The sequence below is a fragment of the Salvelinus alpinus genome, chromosome 26 (genome assembly GCF_045679555.1).
Source record: "Salvelinus alpinus chromosome 26, SLU_Salpinus.1, whole genome shotgun sequence".
Lineage (NCBI taxonomy): Eukaryota > Metazoa > Chordata > Actinopteri > Salmoniformes > Salmonidae > Salvelinus > Salvelinus alpinus.
In genome coordinates, this window is record NC_092111.1 from 17,350,905 (window position 1) to 17,368,072 (window position 17,168).

At 40.5% G+C, this 17,168-nt stretch overlaps 1 protein-coding gene across 1 annotated transcript; it reads left to right on the forward strand.

Annotated features, from left to right (window-relative positions):
• Window positions 1–1,790: 1,790 nt before the first annotated feature.
• LOC139554839 (LIX1-like protein) lies at window positions 1,791–15,850 on the forward strand. The gene is made up of 6 exons (XM_071368006.1): window positions 1,791–2,307; window positions 3,360–3,523; window positions 6,252–6,392; window positions 6,588–6,683; window positions 7,605–7,682; window positions 11,602–15,850. The coding sequence occupies exons 1-6, from the start codon at window positions 1,986–1,988 to the stop codon at window positions 11,854–11,856; spliced, it is 1,056 nt and encodes a 351-aa protein (XP_071224107.1). The 5' UTR covers window positions 1,791–1,985; the 3' UTR covers window positions 11,857–15,850.
• Window positions 15,851–17,168: the final 1,318 nt, after the last annotated feature.

Genomic DNA, 17,168 nt, shown 5'->3' on the forward strand with positions numbered 1-17,168 from the left:
CCCCCCCCCCCCCTTAAAAGAGTTAGATGCACTATTGTAAAGTGGTTGTTCCACTGGATATCATAAGGTGAATGCACCAATTTGTAAGTCGCTCTGGATAAGAGCGTCTGCTAAATGACTTAAATGTAATGTAAATGTCTATTACAGTGAAATAATACCATGCTATTGTTTGAGGAGAGTGCACAATTTTGAACATGAAAAGTTATTAATAAACAAATTAGGCACATTTAGGCAGTCTTGATAGAAAGTTTTGAACATGAATGCAATGGTTCATTGGATCAGTCTAAAAACTTTGCGCATACACTGCTGCCATCTAGTGGCCAAAATCTAAATTGCACCTGGGACGGAATAACATATTACGGCCTTTCTCTTGCATTTCAAAGATGATGGTACAAAAAACAATTCTAAAGAAGGCTTGTTTTTTTCTTTGTATTATCTTTTACCAGATCTACTGTGTTATATTCTCCTACATTCCTTTCACAATTCCACAAACTTCAAAGTCTTTCCTTTCAAATGGTACCAAGAATATGCATATCCTTGCTTCAAGGTCCTGAGCTACAGGCAGTTAGATTTGGGTATGTCATTTTAGGCGAAAATTGAAAAAAAGAGTGGAATACTTAAGAGGTTTTTGAAATTATGTAAAAAATAAAATCTGAGAGGTAGATCTCGGCTTGCATTTTGACTCAGAAAGTGATCTTGACTCAGAAAAGGTTGGGGACCACTGTTCTAGAGTTTTCCCTGTTAACATTATCAACCATGTTTCCCTTTTTTCTGTGGCAATTGTGATCTAATCTACGCAATATTAGCCACTTTCAATGCAACATACTGAAACAAAATTAAGTACGCAAGATATTTTGTTGTAGGCAGAATGCATTGGAGTAGGATTCTATTCCAATAACACCCATGACTCAGCCCATACTCTACACAGACCGGTGTGGCATGAACAATCAGAGCTGCAGTAGGCCTATATGCAAATAGACCATTGCCATATATGGATCTGTGCCATTTACTATGAACTGGACTGTGTTTACAGCATGAGCGTTCATGAGTAGATGCACTTGTTTTGTAATCAAAGTGGGAGCTGCATGTAGCCATGTGTGCACATTTTGCTCATATCCTTTGCTAGTTAGTAAGTTATTAACCCAGTTATAGATCATTTGTAGTCAGCAGTAGGGGAGTGATTGCTTCCTACAAGAGCACTACTTGGCCACAGGTAAAACTGTAACTTAAAGTGGGTACAGCCTCAGTGTTCACAGTAAAAGCATGCTGAAAGTTTTCACAACGTTTAAGTTTGCGATCAGCAGACCTGAAATTCAGTCAGTGCCAAAACAAATTAGAGGGAACATTGCCCCCAACCATCCGCTCAATAAAAAATTGTCCCACTGCTTGATCTGGACTGTGTTATATTTAGATGCCCAGTTGGTCTAGATAGTGAAGATGACTAGTTAGGAAGATGGATGGATCGAGATTGATGGATGGATGGGTGGGTGTGTGGGTGGTTGGGGGGTGGATGGATGGATGGATGGATAGATAGTGTGTGTTGCTTTTATGGTTAAAGAATAGTATGATTTAAAGGTATCTACCACCGTGCTGTCACGGTCATTTACCAAAACCTTTTTTTAAACGTTTTGAATAATTATTTCTGTAGCTACTATTTTTCCAATGTATAACAATTTAAATCACATTAGCCACAGAATTCCTTTACAGTTTTGGTTACAGTAAATGGCCCATTCACAGCTCCCCATTTTCACGTCTCTGATTTCTCCGCCCCTACTCCAAGATTGACAGCCAAGCAGCCTAATCCTCACAAAGACTAAAGGGATTGGCAGGATACATTTTTCTCCGTGAGGAAAACAGAGCTTTTATTTATCAGTCTTTTTTTGTTTCGTTGTTTTCATTTTCTATTACAATATCAGCGGGGAAACCAGTATTTTCATCACGAAATTTCTCTATTACCCCATACTGTTGACGTTTACGCTTCAACAATGGAATCTATCCGCCCTCAGCGACTTCAACCAGGGATAGGATTTGGAGCTGGATCGACTGGGACCCTACGGTCTTCTCTCCGGCCCGGGGTTACAATGCCAACCGCACCTCTACTGCCTCCCCCGGCTTCTTTATGTGCTTCCTCTGGGCCGCCTCCGCCGCTTCAACTGCACAGTCTTCACGGCACTATTGGGAGTGCGGGGCTCGGAACAGGGATGGCTGGATTCGGTCTATGTAATCCAGGGAACCCGGCGGTCTTGAAGGAGGCGGTGGAGGCTGTTGTTCGGAGTTTTGCGAAGCATACGCAGGGCTATGGCAGAGGTAACCTGGAAAAAATTAGTCGCAGAATGTATGTCCTCCGACTTTCCCTGGCCGTTATTCAAATGCAACTGGTCGTAGTTAAAATGTAACCCACTGTAACTGTGATTAAGATAAGAAATGGGATTAAAATAGCCTAGTAGTGCATGTGCAACATGCAGATTGTGTCACCAAAACTGACCATTCAGTTCATAACAGTAGGCTACATGAACATACCGAGTTTATTATAGCCTATATTTTTGTCATGTCTAGCCTAATGACTACAGGATACAGTTGACTACAGGATACAGTTGTGTGCTCAATTTACATAGCATTTGGGCACTCCATCCGACATTTGACACTTCAAGTCACCCACAATGCTTTAAACTAGACCTAGCCAACATGTCATACTATCATCCAAAAACCCAATCAATTAAATGTGAGTAGATAGACCTGTTCAATTTTCATTTACAGAAGTAGTATGATGTTACATACTCTTCATTAATTTTTAGTTTATGTGGACTATTATAACTGTGTTGAAAGTCAACACAATTATGGGCAGCTTCATTCAGTTCAGTGTCTGTCAGTGGGTGGTTCCTTGTTGTTTACTTATAAAATAAACAGGATGTTTTTGGCTATATCCATATATGTACAAAAGTAGTGTTAATGCTCACTCGTGTGTAATAACCCACTGTGCCACTTTTATCCTTTCTTAAATCCAAACCTGCATACCAAATGAGAACAGCAGACCATATTTAAAGGTAAAATCAGCAATTAGAACTTGAGATATTGAGATGCAAGACTTCGCTCTCACAGTCACACACAGTATACGCATGTGCATGGGTTCACGTCAGGCTGTTACAGCGTGGTAGCCAAAGGACCAAAACAGCGGAGAAGTTGAGCCTCGCACTTCAACGGTCTTTGTTGTTGCGGAAATTAACCCACTATGCCGTTTACTTTCTGCATCTGTCATATCGCTGAGTCAGCCTTTAAGACACCATGCAGAGGAACGTTAAACTATAATTTTATGTCTCCTCCAGTGAACGTTAAGCTGTGTCATTTTATGTCTCCTCCAGTGAATGTGGTGGAAGCCTTGCAAGAGTTCTGGCAGATGAAGCAGTCAAGAGGGGCAGACCTCAGGAATGGGGCGCTGGTAGTGTACGAGATGGTCCCATCAAACAACCCACCCTATGTTTGCTACGTCAGTCTTCCAGGGGGAAGCTGCTTTGGGAGTTTCCAGGTGAGCTAACATGTGGCCGTAGGTGTTCTCAATATAGTTGTTGGCACTAAAACGTTGGTTTGCGCCTCAGGTGGAAGGCCCCCTGTATAGTATCACTGAGTTAGAGAAAGTGCTTGAATATTTTCTTTATTTTTACCACAACAGTACAATATAATGGTTTGACATTGTGTTGGTGTAGCTGCATGAATTAGCCTAACTTCCTTATATGGCCATGAAATTAGTGATTTATCCGACCATACAACTCTACTCATGCACAAAAGCTCCCACCCAAATCAATTCTGCCAATCTGACCTCATCTCCTTTAGTACATTGCCCCGGATTTTCAGATCAAATGTCAATCACTGGGAGCCTCTTCTGGACTGTCATGAGTAATGTCAAGTGAGCGCCAGAGAAAAATTTGACCTGGGTCAGGTTTATTGGGGCACACTGTAGCAAAACGTTGTGCAATTGAAAACAATGTTTATGTCGTGTCTTTGTTTGCAAACTTCTAACTGTGCAACCATATTCTGCTGGAAGCATATGACACTTGCAGACACTTTTATCCAAAGGGACTTACTGTACAGTGAGTACATACATTTTTTGTATGTGATTCCTCTGAATCACGAAAATGTGCGTTTCTTATTAGAGAAGTCCATGTAGTCCCTCCAAGTTTCAGTCCGTTTTCTTCCGTTTGGTTCCTTATGAACATGACCCGGATGTTGCCGGGACTTACGGCTCACACGCTTGATAAATCTGGCCTAAGTAACTAATCAAGTTAAAAGGCATCGTTGCATGTTTTACATAGTTTATAACTTGAGCAGAACAGTTGAAGTGTGTGTATATGTGTGTATATACAGTACCAGTCAAAAGTTTGGACACACCTACTCATTCAAAGGTTTTTCTTTATTTTGACTATTTTCTACATTGTAGAATAATAGTAAAGACATCAACACTATGACATGGAATCATGTAGTAACAAAAAAAGTGTTAAACAAATCAAAATATATTTTATATTTGAGATTCTTCAAGTAACCACCCTTTGCCTTGACAGCTTTGTACACGCTTGACATTCTCTCAACCAGCTTCACCTGGAATGCTTTTCCAGCAGTCTATTTTGATTACAACATGATTCCATATGTGTTATTTCATAGTGATGATGTATTCACTATTATTCTACAATGTAGAAAATAGTAAAAACAAAGAAAAATCCTTGAATGAGTAGGTGCGTCCAAACGTTTGACTGGTACTGTATATATCAAGTTTTTATTATTATTGGTTGGGGGGCTTGAACATACTCACAGCTAATAGCTGAATTGCAGTATACAGGAAAAAAAGACAACTGTTAGCTGAAGAATAAAGAAATGGAGAGTGATGTCTCCAGCTTCAGGCTGCTCTTGGTGAATGGTATAGTATGTATACTGTGAATCCCAGATTAAAGCAGTTTGCTGTCTTCCATCAGGATTACAAACCAAGATTAAATTCAATAGCTAACCATTGGCAAATCTCAAATAATAATCCCTGGATCTGAACCTTTTCTGAGGTAAAACACACTGCCACGTCAATAACTCTAGGCAGTTGGGTCCATCAAAAACATGTTAGCAAGGTGTAGGACAGTTTTCTCCAACTGATTTTCATTGGTGGACATAAAAGACTGTAAAAACACCAGGAAATCAACTCCCAAGTTATTTTAATTTAAGAAATCTGTTCCCAAGTATTCCCATGCATAGTAGAGAGACGTGACCGTATGCAAATGTAAAAAAGGTTTGAAATGGTTATGTTTTAGTAAAACATTATATCTGTTTAGGCTTCTTGCGGTCAATTTGCAGTCTACAAATTATTTGTAATTATGTTTCGGCCCCCCAACCATCCGCTCAATACGAAATCGGCCCACAGCTGAGTCTAGTTGATGATCCCTGGTGTAGGATCCTGCTTGTCTTCAGGCTTAGCATAAAAAAAATCTTATATGGAAATTCAAGTTTAACTGAATTCATGATGTAGGAAACCACATTTGGCTGTTGACGAGTTCATTATCTATCTATGAACTTGTATACATAATTACATACAGTACAAGCCATATTCCTATCTTTGCTAAATAATCCACCAGTATTATTGAAATAGTAAAGACTCCTTTAATGTACATTCTTATTTTTTTCAAATGTTATTTGAAATTCTAAATCATACACTAAATATTAGACAACTTAAGCATTGTGCCTAACAGAATATTCCATGGGAGAATGACATGTTTTGCCATTTCTTCCTCTCTTCGAATTGCCTGGCTGCAATGCATACTGGGATGGGAAACTCATCTGGTGGGTGGCTCATCTGGTTGTTATTAGAGCCAAACATTGAGCTTAGAAGGACCTGTGAAACCCCTCCCCACATTCTCCCCCTCATCCCATTTGCACAGAGCCTCCCTTGCCCCTATCCTTCCTAACTCTCTTTCGTTCTTTGAGATAATAGCAATGAAGTGGAAGCGTCGATATTACTTAAATGTAATGATACAATTTAAATAAGAAAAGATTAACATACATTTCAAATGCATAATCTTTCAACAACAAAAAATGTCCCTATTAAAATCCACTTCTAAATGACTTCCAGAAGATCCATACAATAACTTGACCTAACCATCTTCCAGATATGATATTGCATGTATCCATGTCTCACAGGGTCATAACGTTTTGTGCTATAGGCTACATATATTTTTTGGGGACCATTCAGAAAAGTACTAAATATGCTTTACTTTCGGCAGTTTTGTCCAACCAAGGCTGAGGCAAGACGTAGTGCTGCCAAAATCGCTCTGATGAACTCGGTTTTCAACGAGCATCCTTCCCGCCGCATCACAGATGACTTCATTGAGAAGAGTGTATGTGAGGCGCTGGCCTCCTTTAATGTGAGTGTCATTGAATGTGTTTTTCAGATAAAATGACTGACATGAACAGTAGCAGTGAGCACTGGTATTTAATATAGTCATTACTGTAGCTCTTAATAATTAAAAGGTCACGTCCTTATCAGGGTAAGATTTTAATCTGATTGGGCTCTTAAGGAGAAAAAGACTGGATGATTGGACTCTACTTGTCTTTTACAGGGAAACCGAGAAGAGGCAGACAACCCCAGCACAGGTATCGGGGCGTTTCGCTTCATGCTTGAGTCCAACAAAGGAAAGTCAATGCTGGAGTTTCAGGTAAATAGAGGATGGAGGAATGCAAAGTTGGACTAATGATACAGTGGACGTTACTGCAATGATACTTAACATAATTAATAGGTTGGACTGTATATGAGGCTAGTTTAGGAATGTTGCTGCCACTAACTATGGATAATTACACAAAGCAGACAGATAACTATATTCTCATTTAGCTTTGTATTTCCAGTTCATAAAGAAAACTACAAGTTATTTCTGAGTGTTTATCAAAGTCGTTTGGCTTAATCACCTCTGCTTCATGACCTACTAATCTGGTCTCCCAGGTTGAATGAAAAAACTATACAGTAGAACTTGATAAATGCAATGGTATAAGACTCATGACCACATGAACTAAAGCAGAGCATGCCAGTTTCAGGAGCAAATAAAACAATGTACAGCCATTGAACTGGGACTTGAGAACTGCAGCTCACAATAACAGAGTTTGGACTCCAAAGTGCACTTATCAGGAATCAACTGTAGATTTCAAGGACTAGAGTATTAGACCCACTACATGAATGTGAGGACCATCATGCGTGAAGAAGAGAATAGTAGCAGAAACCATGTATTCTCTGTGGTTCTAGGAGTTGCGTATGAGAGCTTGTGGGTCTGGCAAACAAATCTGGACTGTATTGCTGGCTTCCACTCTTTCATTGTTTGTCATCCATATCCACTGATCTAATGCATGGATTGGTCTTTGCTAAACCACAGCTCATGATTTAGGGTTCTACACATGCAAACAAATGAATGCTAGCTATAGACCTTTCTCCCTGTTAGCTTCCCCTAAAAACATCAACAAATCTTGTGACTTTGACATTAAAAACTTGCTTTCTTGCGATGACAATCAAACTTGAAATTGTGCTCTCCATCAGCACAGGCACACACAAAAATGCTTCTTGTCGATGCTGAACTGTGTTTTTCTTTCAGGAATTGATGACAGTCTTTCAGCTGCTGCACTGGAATGGAAGCCTGAAGGCCATGAGAGAGAGACAATGCTCCCGTCAAGTAAGATCTCATTTGGATAAGAGTACTGATTAAAGGTCCAATGGAGTTGTTTTTATCTCAATATCAAATCATTTCTGGATAACAATTAAGTACCTTACTGTGATTGTTTCTTTTTGACCATTTTAATTTAAAGCAAAAATAGCTTCTTAGCAAAGGGTAATTTCTCAATCAAGAATTTAGCTAGGACTGTCTGGGAGTGGTCTGAGTGGGGAGGGGAAAATTAGGTTTGGAACACTCTTATTTGTCTATTAACTAATTTACCGCATGGTGATGTCACCATGGAAGGCCACAATTCCCTCCCACCAAAACAGGCTGAAATGTCATGCAGTCTTTTCAAACAGCTCTTACACTTAAAGGGCATTATCATCTTTGTCACAATTTTACAGTATTCCTCATAGTGTGGAAATATACACTGTGGCCCATTTATTAGGTACACCACCCTGTTCACGAAAATGGTTCGCTCCTACAGACTGTGAGTCACGTGGCCGTGGCTTGCTATATAAAGCAGGTAGAGCATAGTATGATCATCGGTGCCAGGCGCGAAAGTTCCAGTATCTCAGAAACGTCCTGCCTCTTGGGCTTTTCACGCATGACAGTGTCTAGGGTTAACCAAAAAATATCCAGTCAGCGGCAGTCCTGTGGGTGAAAACAGCTCATTGATGAGAGTTCTAAGAGAATGGCAAGAATCGTACAAACAGGCAAATATCGGCGCAGTACAAAGGTGGTCATCTCAGACCCCCCTTTGACTCTAAAACAGCCTGAATTCTTCAGAGCATGGAAACGTTGCTCAATTGGTATTAAGAGACCTAACATGTGCCAGGAAAACATTCCCCACACCATTACACCACTGCCACCAGCCTGTACTGTTGACACCAGGCAGGAAGGGGCCATAGACTGCTTACACCAAATCCTGACTCTGCCATTCGCATTTACGCAACAGGAAATGAGATTCATCGGACCAAGCTATGTTTTTCCACTCCTCAGTGTCTTTTTGTTTTTAGCTGATAAGAGTGGAACATGGTGTGGTTGTCTGCTGCAATAGACCATCCGTGACAAGGACCGACGAGTTGTGCGTTCTGAGATGCCGTTCTGCACACCGCTGTTCTAATGTGCCGTTATTTTCCTGTTTGTGGCCCACCTGTTACCTTACACGATTCTTGCCATTCTCCTTCGACCTCTGATCAACGAGCTGTTTTCACCCACAGGACTGCCGCTAACTGGATGTTTTTGTTTGTCGCAAAATTCTCTGTAAAACCTAGACACTGTCGTGCGTGAAAAGCACAGGAGGCCGGACGTTTCAGAGATACTGTCTGCCTGCTTTATATAGCACGCCACAGCCACATGACTCACTCTCTGTAGAAGCTAACAATTTTCGTGAACGGGGTGGTGTACCTAGTAAACTCGCCACTGACTGTACATCATCAGTCACAGGCTTCATTAAGAAATGTGTTGATGAGGATGTACCCACAATAACAATCCGGACATACCCCAACCAAAAACCCTGGATGAACAGAGATATCCGTTAAGTGCTAACAGCCCGTACTGCAGCATTCAATGTCCGCAGAATGAACCACGATGACTTGGTGATGCGCAACGTGTACAAGGCAAGCAGGTACGAGCTCCGCAAATCCATTAGGGACGATAAAAGACAGTAGAGATGCAAACTTGAATTTAAGTTTGACAACTCAGATTCATGTGGCAAGGACTACAGACTATCACAGACTACAAAGGAATATCCAGCTGTAGTGCCCATCGAAGCCTCCATCCCAGACGAGCTTAACACATTCTATGCTCACTTCGAGGCAGACAATACTGAGCCATCCAGGAAGACTCTCGCTGCTCCGGACGACCATGTGCTTTCGCTCTCCAAGGCTGACGTGAGGAAAACTCTTGAGTGAATACTCACAAATCCGCCGGCCCAGATAGCATCCCTGGCCGCATCCTCAGAGTGTGTGCTGACCAGTTGCCGGGCATCTTCTCAGACATCTTTAACGTGACTCTGTCCCAGGCTGTAGTCCACCATCACCATCCCAGTGCCCAAGGAGACCACCACCGTCCCAGTGCCCAAGAAAAACAAGGTGACATTACAATCGCCACGTACCGCTCACCTCGGTCATCATGAAGTGCTTCAAGAATCTGGTCATGGCCCACAAGGCACACTGGACCAACTCCAATTTGCCTATCGCTCCAACAGATCCATTGCTATTCACATGGCCGTAACACATCTGGACAAGAGGAACACCTACTGTATGTGAGAATGTTGCTCATCGACTACATTTCAGCATTCAACACTATTGTTCCCTCCAAGTTCAACACCAAGCTCAGACCCCTGGATCTGGACACATCCTCTGCAGCTGGATCCTGGACTTCCTGACGGGCAGGTCACAGGCTGTGAGGATTGGCAACAACATCTCCTCCACACTGACTCTTAACACAGTGGCCCCCCAGGACTGTATCATCCGTCCTCTGCTGTACTCCTGTTCACCTACGACTGCATGGCTTTGTACGTAACCAACTCCATCATCAAGTTTGCAGACGACACAACGGTTGTAGGCCTGTAACCAACAATGACGAGTCAGCCTAAAGGGAGAAGGTAAGTAAACTGCCATTGTGGTGACACACACCTGGTGTAAAAGATGGAAAATATAACTCAATCATAACTTAAATCCTCTGAGTTTCAGCAACAGAATAACTGATCAAACTAAACATTTATCGGAGAGCAAAAACAGTAATTTGACTGACAGTTTCCATTAAATCCCTCTGCAGTTTTGGAGAAGAAATCATAGCACTTATTCTTACACACTGCCAGTGATAGTGTTTAATCATAACTCAAATGGTACAGCCAACACTGTATCTCAGTTCAACATACAAAAAGTACAGAATGGGGGTGAAACTCACTAAAGATAATGAGTAACATTGTCTGATTTAAACTCTGGCTTGAGTTAGGATGGAATGTCATGCTGAAGGATCTCTCTAAACCACATTGTGTGGGCTGAATATGGAGGTATTCCGTTCCAGGCGGAGTCGGGTGACCTCAACGTTTATGTGCAGTCCTCATTATCTCATGCATCTTACTGTACATACAGAAACAACTTTTAAGGTGTCAACTACAGTATGAGCCTTGATCAGTTTGGCAAAAGTTTGCGTTTTTCTTTCTGATCTCAAAAATACAACTTTAACTTTTTATTTATTTAACCTTTATTTAACTAGGCAAGTCAGTTAAGAACAAATTCTTATTTACAGATAATAATGAATAATCCCTCACCCTTCATGTTTGCTAATATACAAATGGCAGCTTTATGACATCGTTATTGCAGAATGGGGGTCAATTCAGGCAACTTCCAATGTATTACTTCACCTAAATAATAAAATTTGTGCCTCAACCCTGGCTTTTGCCAATCTACTCCATTCAGATCTGAAGTCTAAGAGGAGGAAGAGCAGCCAGCAACTCCATGATTTGGATAGATACGACTCAGTTGTATTGTGTTTTTCTAATGTTACAGAGTGCTCTTGCCTTGTGTGTCCCTTGACTGATTAGGTATTCTCTTTGGTCTGGTCTTATGCCTTTCATCTCAGTGGTTAAGGAGAGGAGCTGAGCCACTGGAGTAATTAGCGCTTCCAGATGTCTCACATTCCTCATGTGAATTGATGTTATTGCTGGCCATGCAGCTTGCTTATTGTGCATAAAATTTGTGGTTCCAGGTCATTTCATGTCCAGGCATTTCTGGATCATTTAACATAATCTGGAACTCAATCAAACCTGCACTGCTAGGAAACCAGTAGTGTTGAAAAATATAATGATTTAATGGAGCACTTCCACTTCCTACCCAGCTAGCCTGAATTTCTAATGATCATGGACGTGGTGTGAATAAGGTCCATTTCGGCCTAACAAATGTTTGATTTTGCTTTCCCCTAACAGGAAGTGCTGGCTCACTACTCCCATCGGGCGCTGGATGATGACATGCGTACCCAAATGGCTGCTGATTGGGTGAACCGGGAGCAAGGCTTGGCTGGCACCATCGCCCAGGAGGTGGCGGCAACAGATCGAGAACTTGAGGAGGCCAGGCTGTCCGGCCAGGAGCTGCGCTTCCACAAGGAAAAGAAGGACATCCTGATGCTGGCTGTTGGCCAACTGGGTGCAGCCAACAATGCCACCCTGCCTTCAACCTGCTAGGTATACGCTGGATTACAACCCCATAACTTGATTCACTTCTATCTTCCCACATTGACTTCCCCCTCGTGATTCTCAAACGTCTCCATAGGTGAGGGAAACGTTCTAGTAACTCTGCATAGCTTCCACTATATGGCTTTTACCTATTCAGTCCGATCAGATCTGCCCGTTCGGAGTCAAGGGCAGATGGAAGGTAGTTGGTTGTCAGTTTGGAATCTGGCCTTAGAGATGGAATGAGTAACAAGTGGCCAATACCATTGATTGGATAGAGGCTAGCAAGGCAGCCATTTAGGAGCTTTGAATTATAAACAGTTAGTGTTTTTCCAGCCAGTGCAAACACACCTGATTTAGCTAATGAAAGTCTTGCGAATAAGTTGATTAGTTGAATCAGATATGTTAGCGCTGGTTTAGAACAAAGTCTTGCACATGCTATGGGTCTTCGTTACCACGACTGAAAAATTGTTACATAAAAGTTTAAGTAATTGAGGTCATTTTGTGCTGCCATATTGTTGGGTTTGTGAAATTCACATGGAATAATGAACTGTTACCATTCCTCTCATTCCCTTTCTATACTTGTAGACAACTCAACCACATGGGTGGAATTAAAGCCCAGGACCTGCCTTTGCTAATGATTGTACAGGACATAATCTCAAGGATATTGTCACAGAAAGATCTTACACACCAAAATAGACCAATGTCTGTCGCTTAAATATATCTCACTAGATTTTCTGCATGAAGGACTTTGAAAGTTATTTGAACATTACATAATTTAAGCACATACAGTTGAAGTCGGAAGTTTACATACACCTTAGCCAATTACATTTAAATTCCGTTTTTCACAATTCCTGACATTTAATCAGAGTAAAAATTGCTTATTTTAGGTCAGTTAGGATCACCACTTTATTTTAAGAATGTGAAATGTCAGAATGATAGTAGAGAGAATGATTTATTTCAGCTTTTATTCAGTTATTCACATTCCCAGTGGGTCAGAAGTTTACATACACTCAAGTAGTATTTGGGAGCATTGCCTTTAAATTGTTTAAATTGGGTCAAACGTGTCGGGTAGCCTTCCACAATAATATGGGTGAATTTTGGCCCATTCCTCCTGACAGAGCTGGTGTAACTGAGTCAGGTTTGTAGGCCTCCTTGCTCGCACACACCATTCAGTTCTGCCCACAAATGTTCTGTAGGATTGAGGTCAGGGCTTTGTGATCACCACTCCAATACCATTACTTTGTTGTCCTTAAGCCATTTTGCCACAACTTTGGAAGAATGCGTGGGATCATTGTCGATTCAGAAGACCCATTTGCGATCAAGCTTTAACTTCCTGGCTGATGTCTTGAGATGTTGTTTCATTATATCCACATAATTGTCCATCCTCATGATGCCATCTATTTTGTGAAGTGCACCAGTCCCTCCTGCAGCAAAGCACCCCCACAACATGATGCTACCACCCCCGTGCTTCACAGTTGGGATGGTGTTCTTCGGCTTGCAAGCATCCCCCGTTTTCCTCCAAACATAACGATGGTCATTATGCCAAAACAGTTCTATTTTTGTTTCATCAGACCAGAGGACATTTCTCAAAAAAGTATGATCTTTGTCCCCATGTGCAGTTGCAAAGCGTAGTCTGGCTTTTTTAATGGCAGTTTTGGAGCAGTGGCTTCTTCCTTGCTGAGCGGCTTTTCAGGTTATGTCGATATAGGACTCGTTTTACTGTGGATATAGATAATTTTGTACCAGTTTCCTCCAGCATCTTCACAAGGTCCTTTGCTGTTGTTCTGGGATTGATTTGCACTTTTCGCACCAAAGTACGTTCATTTCTAGGAGACAGAACGCGTCTCCTTCCTGAGTGGTATGATGGCTGCGTGGTCCCCTGGTGTTTATACTTGCGTTCTATTGTTTGTAAAGATGAACGTGGTACTTTCTGGCATTTGGAAATTGCTCCCAAGGATGAAGCAGACTTGTGGAGGTCTCCAATTTTTTTTCTGAGGTCTTGGCTGATTTCTTTTGATTTCCCAATGATGTCAAGCAAAAAGGCACTGAGTTTGAAGGTACGCCTTGAAATACATCCACAGGTACACCTCCAATTGACTCAAATGTCAATTAGCCTATCAGAAGCTTCTAAACCCTTGAAATCATTTTCTGGAATTTTACAAGCTGTTTAAAGGCACAGTCAATTTAGTGTATGTAAACTTCTGACCAACTGGAATTGTGATACAGTGAATTATATGTGACATTGTCTGTCTGTAAAGAATTGTTGGGAAAATGACTTGGGTCATGCACAAAGTAGATGTCCTAACCGACTTGCCAAAACTATAGTTTGTTAACAAGAAATTTGTGGAGTGGTTGAAAAACGAGTTTTAATGACTCCAAACTTAGTGTATGTAAACTTCCGACTTCAACTGTGTATATATATATATATATATATATGTGTGTGTGTGTGTGTATATGTATGTGTGTATGCATATGTATGTGTGTGTGTGTATGAATAGCTATTACATTACAGATCTTATATACAGATGTTGGATCTTAATTTGATCACTCTTTTGTTGCTAAGAATTTTCCTGCACTGCAGGAAATGCAGATGAGCTTCGTGATTTACATAAATTCAAACTAACACACGGTTATATTAATAGCATTGCACTTTTCATACTTTTGGCCAGATAATAGCCTAACCACTGATCAAGAATATTATGGACAAAATTTTCAAATCTTGTTGCTGCAGGATTGTTTTGCTGTGAAAATACAGGTCAAATTAAGATCCTATATCTGTAGAGTATCTTAAGTGATAGCCAGCCTTATTTGCAAAGAAAGAACCGCTTCACCGATTCAAACTGATTTGCCTTGCTTTGCTTGTTAGAATGGATCATTCACAAGAATGTCAGTTATCCAAGAGTGTTGGAAAAACTGGCCTTAATGCAGCTTAATGACTAATCGTTCAGCGTTATCATTCATTTTAAACTCTATTATTTGGCTAACACTTAAAGTAATTTAGACGATACTGATATGCGGATTGACCAGTGCATTGGCGTTAACAACTCTGTAATGTGAAAATTGTGTGCAAAACAAAAACATAGCATACACAGTGCACAAACGTAGTGTTTGTAGGAATATATGGATTACACTTTCCCCCTAACTACAAGTTACTCTTAAGGTAAAAAAAAATCTAATATTGAGGCGTTTTGGCAGCAATACGCTTCCATAGATGAATAAAAAGGACAAAAAAAGAATTGTACATTTTAAATAAATGTATGGTGAGTTACCCATGGTTTTTATGGCAATTGTCTGGCTACCATTAACATATACATTGTCAAAAAAACGTTGTACTTCAGGAATTAAGTTGTTTAATGTTTGGTTCCCACTTTTATATAAAGTATAACTAAAACTACCAATCTTACCTGGTTGTAATTACATTAGCAGGTACATTGTTCACATTGTTGTAAGAGTACTGTTACCTGTTTTAACCCAATCAATTTCAGTTTGTTGCAACATTTTTACACATGTAATTTGTATCCAGATTGATAAAATGTGTACCTACACTGAACCTGTCTGTGTAATTACAATGTAATTACATATTTTTTTGTGTCATTTAGCAGACACTCTAATCCAGAGTGATTTTCACTAGTGAGTGCATACATTTTCCGACTTTTTTTCATACTGGTCCCCAGTGGGAAACGAACCCACAACCCTGGCGTTGCAAGCGCCATGCTCTACCAACTGAGTTATTAAGCGACACTTAATATAACGTGGGACTAACGTTTGAGTGTAATTCCTTTTAACAGGCGGCAATCTTTTTGTTATTACCCTGCCTTCTAGTTATCAAGATGTGCATGATTCATAAATCCATTATAACAAAATGTTATCTATATAAACTTTGTTTGTTTTATACTATTCTTATGTATTTTATATGACCCGTTTTAAATTGTTACTTTTTTACTCAGTGTAGGTTTGTATTTCGATTTATATACATAGAATGCAATAAAGCAGTCAAAAACAACTCTCACTGCTTCCAATGCCTTCCATTATGAATGAATGAAAATGTAGTTTGCTGGAGCACACTTTCTCATGACAAAGTCAGTTCTGCTAAAGAAAATCAGCAAAAAAAACAAATCTCATAAGTCTGTTTTTCAACTAAAACAGACTCCGAAGTGCCTTTCTCCTGTCCTACGTCAAGTCCCAGAGGAGGGGTCGTTGAAGTCCACAGACACAGTAGGAGGGCTATTACTGCAGATCCGTGTTTCAGGCACTGTGCCTCCTAACTGACAGATAGAGTTGCACATACTGTAGGACAGGGGTAGCTCGAGGCCTTCGATGTCCTTGAATGCGGCCCCTGCACTGGTCACAGTAGAAGTGTCCGCAGACCAGCCGAGTCTCGTAGGAGATGCAGCTCTGGCAGTGCGGTGGGTCGGGGCTCAGGGAAAGACTACAGGTCTGAGGGCTGCTCTCCTTCCTGGCAACATGTACCAATGTCGCCTCCGCTGGCAAGCTGTTTCAGGAGGATGAAGGAAACAAATGTCCATTACCTCCTAAAAAGTGTACAGCGGAGAAAAAATAAATAAAAATGCCATTAATTTCAGTCTTATAGTATACATTATACACTCACCTACGTATTTATTTTGACAGTGAAGCCTAAACTTTTAATTTGGCTCTATACTCCAGCATTTTGGAAGTGAGATCAAATGTTTTATATGATGCGACAGAACAAAATGTCACCTTTAATTCCAGGATATTTTCATACTTATCTATTTTCTCGTTTTAGAAATGAAAGCACTTTATGTATGCAGCCCCCCCCCCCCCCCCCCCATCTGAAGGTGTCATAAGTACTAGGATACATTTACTGTATTAAGTAGTCAAAAGTTTTGGAATTAGCCCTATATTCCAGGCACGCAATGACTACATCAAGCTTGTGACTACAAACTTGTTGGATGCATTTTCAGTTTGTTTTGGTTGTGTTTTGGATTATGTTGTTCCCAATAGAAATTAATGGTAAATAATGTATTGTGTCACTTTGGAGTCACTGTTTTTGTAAATAAGAATAGAATATGTTTCTAAACACTGCAATATCAATGTGGATGCTACCGTGATTACGGATAATCATGAATTAATTATAAATAATGATGAGTGAGAAAGTAACAAGAAAAATGATCATACCTCCAAGACATGCTAACCTCTCACCCTTACCTATAACAGGGGAGGTAAAACAGATATGTATGAAAATACCCCAAAATAAAAGGTGACATTCTGTACTGTCGCCTCATATGAAACATTGGATCTCAGATTCAAAATGCTGGAGTATAGAGCCAAATTAAAAGTTT